Source organism: Siniperca chuatsi, linkage group LG13 (genome assembly GCF_020085105.1).
Source record: "Siniperca chuatsi isolate FFG_IHB_CAS linkage group LG13, ASM2008510v1, whole genome shotgun sequence".
NCBI lineage: Eukaryota > Metazoa > Chordata > Actinopteri > Centrarchiformes > Sinipercidae > Siniperca > Siniperca chuatsi.
Window position 1 is genome coordinate 19,778,962 of NC_058054.1, and position 13,246 is coordinate 19,792,207.

Genomic DNA, 13,246 nt, shown 5'->3' on the forward strand with positions numbered 1-13,246 from the left:
TTCCCCAGAGTGCTTCTACTACCTCTGAAAAATATCCCCAGCTAGGGGCAGCAGTTCACCCTTTTTGAAAATAGCTGGGTTCTGCCAGGTGGATGAATGATTACAGAAGACCATCTAGAAGTCATCTTCCATTGCCATTAAACTACTTCAGTCACCTGAAGTAGTTTAGTGGCCTATCTGTGCCACCCTACTGAATCTGGAGGTCCTGATGCTAACCAGATGAACATCCTTATTCAGCTGGGCAGCTTTCCTCAGCGACTTCTTGGGTTGCAGACAAGCACAAATTTCTGACCACAGACTTTGCACACCTAACCTGCTATCTGATCTAACTCACTGCCAGATGGTAATCTGGTGGTGAGCCCATCTCCTCTGAGGGTCACTCAGTATCCAGTTTCAGATCAGGGAGGCCAATCGCTCCAAACACACCCCTCTAGCTGTTCCAGTCCTTTGCAGAATGACTGTTTAAGTCTTCCAGTTTTGCTGTGAAGGCACCATGTCGAGCCATCTGCAGCACCTGACCTGCTTTTCTCTAATGGCCATATGTACAAACAAGAGAGAGGAAGACTGACTGTCTCGTGCGAAGCAATCACAACGAGAAGACCTTTTCATCTGCCAAGTAACGCCACACCTGGTTGCTGCCTCTCCAGTACAACTCCAGAAAAGAGGAGAGGCCACCCCTAACCTCAAATTCTGCTTAAGGCCCTAGGCCTAGGCCCACTTCATTTTAGTGTTCCTGCTTGTGTTTTCATCCAACTATTTACTGAATCTTTTCACGTGGTTGTCTTGTATTTACATGTATGGTTATTTAATTTCCTCCTTTACCTCTTTTAAAGCTAGATGACATACCTCTCTTGATGCTGATTGAGAAAGAGCAGAAACATTTTGACACATTGCAGTTCCGTAGACACTACACCAGACCAGTTTTTTTGTGTTTTAGCAGGTTCTATCTACTTGATTTGTAATCTGCAACCCCCCGCCCCCCAAAAAAATCCCAGTTTATTGTATTCCCACCTCCTTCTATTTAATTCCCACTGCTCTACTGGGAATATTTTCCGTCCACTGTCTCTTTTTGTGGAAAGCTTGAGAATGTATAGAAGAGGATGGAGCCAGACCACGTAAAGACCACGTAGCGGACCATGTGGGCGATAGGATGAGAATGCTCTGCTCATCTTAACCTTTACTCCCTCTTTAGGCCAGGCTAATCCTTCCAAGGTTAAAGGAGCAGGCTGCTCAAAGATCAAACATCTAAAACAGAGTAGAGAAGAAGAGTAATAGAAATTACTCTTATGCATGTATGTACATCCACTTGATTTATCATTAACTGTCTTAATCTCCCTTCTCGCCGCTGTATCACTTAATCCCATGTTTCTTTTTGCAACAGTCTGTCCAACAGGCTGGTTCCACACATATTATTTGAAAGAATACATTCATTTGTGATGGGCCTTCGATGACAGTTACCCAGCCCAGCAGGGATCCTCTGTTAAATGAATGGGAAACCCATTGAGTGACGTGTGAGCTCTCAGTTTACGTCTCTCTACCTTCCCTGACCCGATTAAAGATGAAACCTATGGCCTCTTTTCATCCACTCAGGAGGCTTAAGTGCTTTACTGACACTATGATCCATTTACAACATGATTGACATTTGACATATTTGATATTTATGGCAGGGGTCTTTAACCGGCTTGACGCCTCTTTTTCTCTAAAATTTAGAATTTTAAATTATAGTTAGGGGAAATATTAGTAAATAAAATGTAAGTTGTATTAAGGTTCTCGATCACTGCTAAACTCGCCTTGTAATTCTGTTCTTTCCTTCCTCAATGTAACTGGTAGTTTTTTTCCTTTTGGGACAAATCCAACCAAAATCAACATTTCGCTGAGGAAATTGTGACCTGATTCCATTTTACCAACTTCCTCACTGGTTGCTCTGTGTGGGTGTCTTCCTGGCCTTTTGTAAATCAAAGGGTCTGAGTCTGACGGCAAGCACAAAGCCCTTGATCTTGTGCAGGGCACTGACAGCTTGAGACCATTTGAGAAAGGATTAGCTAATATTATCCGAGGTTTATCTTACTGAATTAGCCTACATCACCATAGCGAAGGGTTACTGCCAAAAGCAACAAAGGAAGTAAAATGCCAATTCATCACATTGCATGTGTAAAAAGACCACCTGTCTGGTTTCAGTAAAGTGCTGCAACAGTGAAATGCATATGTTGGCTTAATACATATAGTATATACAGTATAATCCAGTATATATATATTTATGTGGTCTAATACCAATATCACAATAAAATGAGACTATAGAATATCTCTGTTTGCCTAAAATCTTTTGGCTTTGCTCTTGTGTGTGTAGTATCACTGCGAGGTATCAGGTGCATCACAGGTCCTCGGTTTAACCTCAGTTCTGTCACATGATTGAGGTCATAGCTTTTTTTAAACCAACCAGTAGAAAGGAGCTCTGGTGCCACACTGATCTGATCCTCTGAGTCTCTGTGTTGACTCTTGATTTTAACAAGCAATGCTATACTGTTACCTCGCTTTTGAAAGAGGTGTACTGTAGGAATAGGGAAAATTATCGACTTGTGTTTTTATTTACTATTTTGTGTTGTTGCTCAATGACCGAAAGAAGCAGAATAAGTACTGTAATGGTAATGGTAATAATGTACTTGATGGTGGAGAAACCAGCTGTACTCACTAAGCACTGCATCAATTCTTTGATCACTTGTGATTGTAATGGCACTTACTGCATCCCACTGAGCACCTAAAGTACACTTTCAGTGTGCACTTCCAACACAAAATATAAGCTACAATCTGAAACAACATAATACACATTCCATGATTGAAAAAATACATTATATTACCTTCCCCCTTCTCAAAACAAATAACATAAATGTTCTACCACATATAGTTTGCCAATGCTTTTAACAACCTTTTGTGTATGTGTATGCCTCTATGCACACATCAAAACACACACACATACACAATCAATGTCAAAAGACTAACGGCAAGTATTGCTCACCAAGCTCATATTCAATTATTTGGTCTGTATACATTTTCTAAAACTGAATACTAGTTGAACAACATTTAAAATTCCACAGTACACGTCAGCTTTAATGTAGTACGTGCATAAATCAATCTGATCTGCGCTTTGGCTCTCATGTAGTAAATAATCTTTTTGAAAAATATTTCAAGACATAAATGCATTACTTAGAGCAGAGATCTCCACACACCACATATGAGTTTAGATAGCCCAAATCCACATTATAGTACACAGTACATTATAAATATGACCTGACTAATTAAAACATTCTGCAAATACCTAATAAAAGGTACTCTTTCAGGAAGCCAAATCTTCCAGAACATTTTCTGCTTCTTTTACTGTGTCTCACCATTAAATGCATAGTCAACAGATCCCATTGGATCACTGTTAGAGACTATTGAACACCATGAACAAATATAGAGGGCTACAAAGCCTCTTAGGACAGAGCCCGCTTACGATTCCCTTTCCGTGCACAGCATCCTTGAATAGACCACACAAAGATCCTTAAGCCAAAATCCCTCCCTGGTATTTAATTCTAAATGAGTAATTACTGGGTGTGTCAGTGTGTCTTAGGTTTGCAGGTAGGCTGGGTGAAGGAGCTCATTTGCACACTGGCTTTGGAGCAAATTGCACGCTCACACAGACACACACATTCTGAAAGACACTGCACCGGTTGTAAGAGGGTATCCCCGCCACTGAAGAACCCAGTCACTTAGGGGGGACAGACCACATACAGCAGCCAAATATGGATATGGGAGGACTGGATAACCTGGTGGCCAACACGGCCTACCTAAAAGCCCAGGGTGGTGATGACAAGGAGATGAAAAGGCGTCGTCGCAGCTTGGCTCTCCCCAAGCCTGAACAATGTGCTCAAATAAGAGCTTCCATTGACAAGGACTTTACGTCGCTTTGTGAAAGGCAGCCTATTGGCAAAAAGTTTTTCCGTCAATTCCTGGCAAATACCCCCGAGTATAAGCTTGCTGTTGATTTCCTCGATGAGATGTATGACTGGGATCTGGCTGAAGGTGCAACAAAAGACAAGGCACGGCAAAACATCATCAACAAGTATTGCAAGGCTGATTCCAAGACCTTCCTGTCCTTTCTTACCGGGGAGGCTGCTGACAAATGCAAGGCTGTGACAGATGCCAACTTTGAGGAGGTGATGAAAAGCAAAGTCCAGGAAGGTGTAAGAGATTTTCTAAAAGCCAAACCCTTCACAGATTACCAGGCCAGTCCATTATTTGATAAATTCCTCCAGTGGAAAGAGTATGAGAAACAGCCCATCAGTGACAAATACTTCTATGAGTTCAGAACTCTGGGGAAAGGAGGCTTTGGAGAGGTAAGCATGCAAAAGGATCTACATACAATTGTATAAAGGTCTGTTGAAATTTAAAAAATATGTATTACCATCATATTTTGTATAAACAATTTAAGACTATATGCATTCAACTTCTTTTGGAATTGTAATTATGGTGCTTCAGTAGAGTATTATAGTGCAGTGTCAGTGTCGTTCCATTCTTAGGAAAACCCTAAGCTACAGACGTGTAGTTGCTCTGAAGCATAAGAAAGAATATTCTGGGACAAGAGCTCATACCTTACATAATCTTGAAGATTTACCTTGTCTCAAGGTGACCATGAAGTCTTTAGAAAGTCGTGGCTTATGTTTTATAAAATAACAAATACAAAGCCCCAATGCAAGAAGCAGTGATGTTGCTTTGTTAGAACTAGGAAAGTGCTACGATTGCTCAAATGTTGATTAATAGGAACTCTTATTGTCTTACTGAGATCAAGATCTCTTTTTCAAGACAGACCCGAGGATGTAAGTAGAGTATGTAAAAAAATAACAAGTCAGCAACTAAGATTATAAAATCATTTAACAGAAAATTGTTTCGGGGTTCTCTGTTTTAAAACACAACCTGCTTTATAAACATAACAAATGAGCTGTAATTGTGTAAATTGCAGGGACAGAAAGTAGCAATATGAATTCTTGTGAATGAAATACATTGTTGTGATAGTCATTTAAGAGATTTGAGATTGATCAGAGATCAAGGCACATGGTTACGTGTGTCAGATGCACATACAGAGGACCCACAATCGACCCTTGAGGAACGCCTTTTCTGAGTCAAGCTCTTGGCAACAAGTTTGACTATACAACCTAAAATGGGACAACTTATTGAGATAAATACAATGATAGAAGTGTAGGAAGGGGTTTAGACATCTATAAATTATTACAGTAATGTTTTTAACAGCAATTTGAAACGACTGTGGCTGTAAAATACTGTTTTCTTTTAAAGCAGCACATACAGGTTTAGAGTTAAACAGTTAAACAGATTGTGTGTCTATAGAGAAGGGAATGTTTATTTAAAGGTGTGAGACCACCTGTCTGTGGGGTGCCAAGACACAGCTGGCAAGGGTGAAGCTAGGTTGACTTCTTAAACCAGTTTTCTTTCTGCCTTCAGTCCTACCACTGATTCTATATCACAAATCTCCATCTGCTGGTGTAAAAGAGGGATCATTTGTGATGATATCAATAATAAAATCATGAAATACGTGAAAGCATAGATTGATGATTTAAAGTATCAGTCAAATCTGTTTTGTTTGATATACTCTAATAATACTGGAGCAGAGACCCTTTTTTATTTTTACAGTTTTCCTAAAGGGAACTTTCATACCCATTACACTTTCAAACAGAGGACAAGTAGTAGTCAGATTTTAGTCTTGTGATCAGTGTAGCGCAGTGGCTCCTGTGCTGAACTGCGTGGACATTGGTAATAAAAAAGTCCTCCTTTTTAACAAATAATCTGTCTTCCTCCAGGTATGTGCTGTTCAGGTGAAGAACACAGGCCAGATGTACGCCTGCAAGAAGTTGTGTAAAAAGCGACTGAAGAAGAAGGGTGGTGAGAAGATGGCCCTGTTGGAGAAGAAGATCTTGGAGAAGGTTAACAGCCTGTTTCTGGTCAACTTGGGCTACGCGTATGATACCAAGACCCACTTGTGCCTTGTCATGACCCTGATGAATGGAGGAGACCTCAAGTACCACATTTACAACATAGGCTATGATGGTAAGGGTGTGGACAAGGGCATTGAGATGAAGCGCATCATCCACTACACAGCGCAGATCACCACCGGCATTCTGCATCTGCACAACATGGATATCATATACCGTGACATGAAGCCAGAGAATGTGTTGCTGGATAGCCAAGGCCAGTGCCGACTTTCAGATTTGGGTCTGGCCATAGAGATTGTTCCAGGGAAGACTGTCACCCAGATGGTGAGTAGATGTACGCACAACAGTGATATTCTGGTTGAAATGGCAAATGCAGGTCTCTTCACTTTTGAAACACAATAAAGAAGTGTACTAAGTTGCACTCTGAGCCATTAGGATGCTGTTAATAAGAGATGACCTAGCCGGATGATGTCACCTATAATAATGGGAATCATAATAAGAGTTTTACATCCTGGTGAAAGATGGCTACCCTAAAAGGCCATTTCATCTATTATTCAAAGTCTTTGAAGTTGCATACACCAAAGGGCAGAAAAGGATCCTCCCCTGATTTTGTTAGGTGTAGCTGATCTTTAAATCAACAAGATTTTAGCTAAGAAACAGAGACCACTGGTTGCTGGGTGATACCTCCTCTACATCTCCACCCTGTCTGTGTTTACTTATCTGAAGATGAAGTTGAAGCCAAAACCTGAACTCTTGAGGCTTTTGGACAGGCTGTCAATCTTGGCGAGGTTTTTACTCTAAATCCGGACAGGGATTACTGGATTGCTTAAAGATCTGTGCAATGAGAGTCTCTGAATCTATTATGTAACTCATTTGATCCTTTAGCAGTGAGATTATAGCCTGGCCATTTATAGGCCACCTTTTTTGTGTATGGGCAATGTCAGAGACCTTGGAGGTTCAGTGCTTCTTAAAGTAGCAGTCGATAAATACAAGAAGGTTTCCCTCAGCAACTTGGTTGCAGAGATTTAGTTGTTTCTGTAGAGGCCTTACCTTGGGAGAGTTGCCTCAGCTGTGCTGCAGTTTCTTCCCACAACAAGCCTGTAGCCTGTAATACTTCTTCTTGCCTACCATGTTATCAATGAGCTTAACTTGATATATTACACCACATGGACTGCACAGGGGGGTTCTTGCATCTAACTGAGGATCCCTCAGCAGTATACAAAAGAAAAGGTTGTCAGTGACAGAACATCATGATGGCCTGTCAGACCAATCACCGAGCTTCAAGAATGTGTCTAAGAATGACCTGGTGTGCACAAAATTATTTCCAAATAATTTTTCCTCCATTTTTGTATATCACACCTCACCTGCACTTACCCTACGGATCACCTGAAAAAAGAATTTTGCATGGGATTCTTTCCAGGGTTTCTTCAAGACTTACTTGCAGTAGCAAAGAGTAAGCTCCCGGCTACATGAAAGTCCAGTAAGCTCATTATCCTGTACTCTGATGCTCCTCAGCCAGCCAAAATGACTGGGCTAACCTCCTACAGGCAAGGCTGGCTTTGGTCCCCTGATCCTCTTAGTGGGCATTACACAAGTCTGCCCCTGATAGACTGACAGATCCAGGTAAAAACCTATGGGGAATATGTATACATATACATGTTAGTTTACAAACAAGGTAACTTTAAGTGGGCTGAAAAATGCCTGAACTAAGATCAAATTAAATTTGAGATCATTAATCAGATCATTTTGTGACCTGTATGATCACACATGAAAGAGTTTAGCCCCTTTGACTGACCAGAGTGTGAAGAGTGGTTCTTTATTTGTTAAGTTAAACTGATTACCAACTGATGCACACATTTCAGATAAACAGAACAAAAAGCCACCAGGGGAAGTTGAAAATAATGCAGGAGTTTAATAGATTTGCATGCTAGATGACATGGGAGTAAATATGAAGACAAAAACGTTTTGCAAACTTGCTTAAGTTTGGTCAATGGAGTTGTAGAATCCTGTCATCTAAAGTAAAGGACAGATCTTGAAGTACCGGACGTATTTAATGTCAATCACAGTCTGTCATGCAAAAAGAAAAAAAACATCTACACATTTTTTATGACTTTAACAGCAGCAGAAGTTGTAAGAGTCTGTTAAATGGTACAGTGACATTAATAGGAATTCTTTGAGGTCATGCTAAATGTCTTTTAGGTGTTACCATATTGAAGGGGCTATGAAAGGACAGTGCATCCTACAGTCCTCATAATATATATATATATAGATATCTATATATATAGATTTTTTCAACAGGGTTTTTTCAAGACTGACTTGCAGTAGCAAAGAGCAAGCTCTTGACTCTTTATGCCGGTTTGCTGTGTGTGTGTGCATTAGTTATGCATTAGAGGCATGGCTACGTGTTGTCTGGATGTTACGTATTTCTGCTGGTGGCTACAGCATCCAGAAATGGCCAGCCTTTATATAAGAAGCTGGACAACTCTGTCAGTGTGTAGACGCACACGACTCTTGACAGGTAGTAGGCTTAGCATTAGGATTAAGCTCCTGGTCCGAGACTGCAGGTGAGGTCATAGAGGGGGGGAGCAGAGGAGGAGGGAGAGAGTAAGCAAGACGGGGGAAGGTGAAAGTTACACAGAGGGAGACAGAAAGAGAAGACGGCGAAGACTAGATTAAAGCTTTTTGTAACCCAGGCATCCGACCTATGTAAGATGTCAATAGGGACGTATGAAGGTTATGTCTCCAAGTTATAAAGTTGTTCTTTACCAGTCTGTCCTTCCACAAGACACTCTTTCTGTTCTCTGTGTCTTTTCAGGGACAAGGTTATGCGCTGTTTGTGTTGTTCATGTCACTGCACTATCACATACGTCTGTACATTTCCTTAGACTGTACATTCATTGCTTCCATCTACAGAACTCAATTCTAAAAGTAGAGATCTCAAAGTTTCTAAACATGTAAAAATACACTATGCTTTCTAACAAGTAAAAAAATTTAGAATAAAGGGATTTATAGATGTGCCTCACATTCAACCCCCCCCCCCACTACCGTTCTCGCTCTCCTCCAGGCTGGTACTGGAGCATACATGGCCCCTGAGCTCCTGAACAAAACTCCATACAGGACATCAGTGGACTGGTGGGCCCTGGGCTGCAGTATCTATGAGATGGTGGCTGGCTACACACCTTTCAAAGGCCCTGAAAGCAAGAAGGAAAAGGTGGAGAAGGAGGAGGTACAGCGCCGCATTCTCAACGAGGAACCCAAGTGGGAGCACAGGTGCTTTGATGCGGCCACCAAGGACATCATCCAGCAGTTCCTCAAGAAGAAAATAGATGAGCGCCTGGGCATGACGTAAGAGGTTCTTCTACTCTGTATAAGCAAGCTTGTGGCTGATATGTAGTTGCACGCAGTGGCTTAATGAATCTTATTTTGGAATTTTTTCATTTTCATTTTATTTATATTTGAAGTTAGTCCCAGAAATCTTATGGGACTGTAGAATGTGATTTATTATTGAGGAGGCAGACATCCTGGTGCAATGGATGTTAGGCAGCCGTAACCCTAACCCCAGCTGAGGAAACCTTCACCTTAACTCGAACCAAAATGTTGCACAAACCCATGTAGGCACTTTTGTCTTGACACTGTAGTTTTGAAACACTGATGGAGAAGTATATTTTTGCCTTCTCATTAGGAACAACATGGAGGATCCCAGGAAGCACGAGTGGTTCAAGAGCATCAACTTCCCCCGTCTGGAGGCCGGGCTGGTGGATCCTCCTTGGACGCCCAAGCCCAACATCGTCTACGCCAAGGACACGGGCGACATCGCAGAGTTCTCCGAGATCAAGGGCATCGAGTTTGACGCCAAGGACGACAAATTCTTCAAGGAGTTTAGCACAGGCGCCGTGCCCATTCAGTGGCAGCAGGAGATGATTGACACTGGACTGTTTGACGAGCTCAGTGACCCCAACAGGAAAGAGGGTGGAGGAGATCCTGATGAGGACAAGAAGTCTGGCACATGTATTTTGCTGTGAGAAGCCACGTGTTTGATAAGATATACCAGTAATAACACTCAATAATTTGTTTGTTTTCTCAGTCAGATGCACATTAACATGTAAAAGATGGATCATGTTTTAAGAAAGAGTCGAGCAAGAGCATCTGTGTTGAGAAACATGTACCATCCCTCTCTTGTAAGGATGCTCATGGTTTAGCGATGTACTGCTTTTGAAGCACGGTTCAGTAAAACATGGAGGATGTGATGATGTATTTTGGGCATCATCTCTCTGGTTCACTGCTTCTCTTGCAAATATACATATCTAATGATGTAGACTTGCAACCACGTTGACCATAAATCTAATAAATTAGATTAGTTTCAAAGGCCTTTGTGCCAGAAATACTATATTACTTTATGAAGAAAATGTCTAAATCAAAATCGACCATGCAACCATGTGACCATGTGGCATGCGAGTATCAGTTTGAGTATCCTCTAGTGGATTGTGTGAAAGTTACAGCATCTCTTAGCACTCCACCACCATCTTATGCCCTTTATTGATGCCATCATGAGGTCACGCAATGAAGAGGGCTTTTTAATGTGGCAGAGACAGTTCTAGTGTTTAATATTATATATGTCACAGGTGGTTTTCCTTCCGTCCAACGTTTTAGTTTTATAAAAGCTGTAAAAAGCAATTGTATGTATTGTATATAAATAAATCTATCTATATCTGTGCACAGAGAGAAAGGCAACGTTGTATGTCATTTAAAATGTAGGATTTATTTTAAAGAAAATTAGGAATACTGAACACCTCCTCACTGAGTCCCTCGACTGTTGGTGCTATGAGGCTCAACTTAGTGAGAAATGGAGACTCTTTAGCCCTGGGATGCTGAGAGATGAGTGCAGGAACAGAAGTTAAACACTGCATATGAAGGAGGAAAATTTAGAGGAGTCGGGCAATGAATTCCTGTACCAGGAATGTGCAGGTTTCCCTGTCCATGGCCCTGAAACACTGTGATACTTCAGGGCTCTTTTCTGTTTGAGATGAGTGTGAATAACTCAAACTAGCCAGATCCTGAAAAAGATTCCATTGTTGTGGTCGTTAAGCTGAGTATAGAGACTTGGGTTAGCTCAGAAGAAAATCCTTGTTATTCTTGTTTACTTGTTTCCATATCTACCAGAGTTGAGTACATTGAGTTAATGTTAATATGATATAATATGTGATACATGTACTTGTAAATATAACATGAGAGGAATTGCCATTAGAAATGTCAGATGTAAAGCAGAAACTTCCTTGAATCTTGCATCATTTGAATAAATCAAAATATGTCTTTTAAAAGGTGTGTCTTTTCTGTGATTATGAATATTTATGTTTGTCTCTACATTTGTTGTAGTCTTGAGGCTTAGCAACACTTAAAGAGCACATCCACCACCAGCGTCAGAGAACGCCTCAAATTTTCCATGTTACGCATGTTCTCTGGGCTATATATAAACACAGAGAAAGTTCTGCTGAGGACTCTGGAGTAAAACCTAAAAATATCAGCTGCATTAATCCGTTTCAGGATGCTGACTACAGCCAGGCTGAGCTCCAGGCCGCTGCAAATTGGCAAGTTCAACTCTTAGCTGATAAGGCGATAACCAGTGTTATCATTGCGCCTTCTTTGCTTAAATCAGCTTCAAATCCCCTCAGGTTCTGAAGCATTTCAGTGTTACTGCCAAGTGACGAGAAATAATGCTGTATGAATGAAATCTAAAAAGTCTAAAGTCTAAAAATCTGCCAATTGCCTGTGAGTGCTGAAAAGGGAAAAGTGAGACCACTGATGATTTATTTTAACAAATCTTTGCAGAATAATAGTGGAAAAGATTTAAACACCAACACATAAAACACAGGTACACTCATTTATGAGAGATCCTTCCAGCTCAGACTTTCAGTTCTAAGTAGCTCCAACATTTCCCAATTTATTTTCTATGGCCACAAGTCCAAGAAATGAACAGATGAAAATATTTGTTTGGTGTTTTCTTTTGCCTCCAACACCACTTGTTTACAGCGTTAGCGTAACTCAAGGACGGTAAGAATCCAGTAGGCACTAAGGTGGATTCGTGCTGCAGCTAAACCCCGAGAGATTATCTCACATATAGCAGGACTTGGATACAGATCTCTGTTGACAGTGAAGGACAGAGCTGCTGAAGCCTCGGGGCGCTGTGGGAGCTGGATGGACGGAGGTGCTGTGAAATTAGAGCAGACAGGTGTGATCAGACTTCTTCTAATACTGGCCTGACATATTCTGACTTCCACGGCCAATGCAGTCTCATTCATGCGATGATTAGCCTATAGTCTATGTTTCAGTAAACATCAAAAATAATTAGAAATACAAGTTCATTTGATATGACCTTAGTGGTGGAGGTGAAAAGGAAAATCTACCCCCTAAGCTCATCTCCCAGTGGCAGCCATATGATATGATATTGTGAAAACCAGAGGCAGTGGAGTGTAGTCAGGAAAATCACAAGATGCAGAGATGGGAAATGTGTCTCTAACCTCTGGCAGCACCATGTTTGAGCCACACTAACAGCTCTGCCCGGCCTGTTTCTGGCTCCCTCATGTGGCTGCAGATTTGTGCTGCACTCATGGCGAGAGTGTGATTGAGTGGCTACTGATTGAAGGCGAAAGAGATTACCAAAACACAATCTCAGTAATCTCACTCAGTCTGCCTGCTTTCTCTCTCTTTACTGTCATGTTATAAAGCACATTTTGAATTCAAATTCTTGTGTACTGTGTAATTTAATTTAAAGATTTCCTCGTTTACTGTGATTTCCAAATCAAAGCTTGTGCCTGGGTGACCTGGTGTTTTTGGCTCATTTGGATAAATAACACTGACTTTCCTCAAAAAGAGATAAACTGTGAACCAGCCTAAAAACCTAAAAAGTAACTAAGTACAATTACTCAAATACTGTTCTTAACAGAACTTTGAGGTACTTGTACTTCACTTGAGTATTTACATACTCAAGTTACTTTACAAATTAAGATTTTACATTTACACACAATAAACATATATACATACATTCAGTGCATTTTTAAAGATCAAATCAGTTGTTCCCAACCTTTTTGGCTTGTGACCCCTTACAAAAAGCAGTGCCTGGTTAAGGCCCCTTGTCACATTTCAGATGTCTGTGATGCGTTCTTGGCAGCCCCACCAAAGAGATGTTTCCCTTCTTAACTTTTTGGATGGCTTCATTTATATAACTGTTGGAAGCCCAAATAGGTAAACGTTTCCAATATTTGACAAAA

The 13,246-nt window shown here is 40.9% G+C and overlaps 1 protein-coding gene across 1 annotated transcript; it reads left to right on the forward strand.

Annotated features, from left to right (window-relative positions):
• Positions 1-3,613: 3,613 nt before the first annotated feature.
• Positions 3,614-11,299, forward strand: grk7a (G protein-coupled receptor kinase 7a). Its single transcript, XM_044220375.1, has 4 exons — positions 3,614-4,373; positions 5,850-6,305; positions 9,046-9,326; positions 9,664-11,299. Exons 1-4 carry the CDS (start codon positions 3,780-3,782, stop codon positions 10,001-10,003), a joined length of 1,671 nt encoding a protein of 556 aa, XP_044076310.1. The 5' UTR covers positions 3,614-3,779; the 3' UTR covers positions 10,004-11,299.
• Positions 11,300-13,246: the final 1,947 nt, after the last annotated feature.

Bases quoted from the DNA above. Each gene is read 5' to 3' on its own strand.
- grk7a (XM_044220375.1), top strand. From the start codon at position 3,780: ATGGATATGGGAGGACTGGATAACCTGGTGGCCAACACGGCCTACCTA. The intron at 4,374-5,849 runs GTAAGCATGCAA...GTCTTCCTCCAG, and splicing joins GGAAAGGAGGCTTTGGAGAG to GTATGTGCTGTTCAGGTGAA. The intron at 6,306-9,045 runs GTGAGTAGATGT...GCTCTCCTCCAG, and splicing joins GGAAGACTGTCACCCAGATG to GCTGGTACTGGAGCATACAT.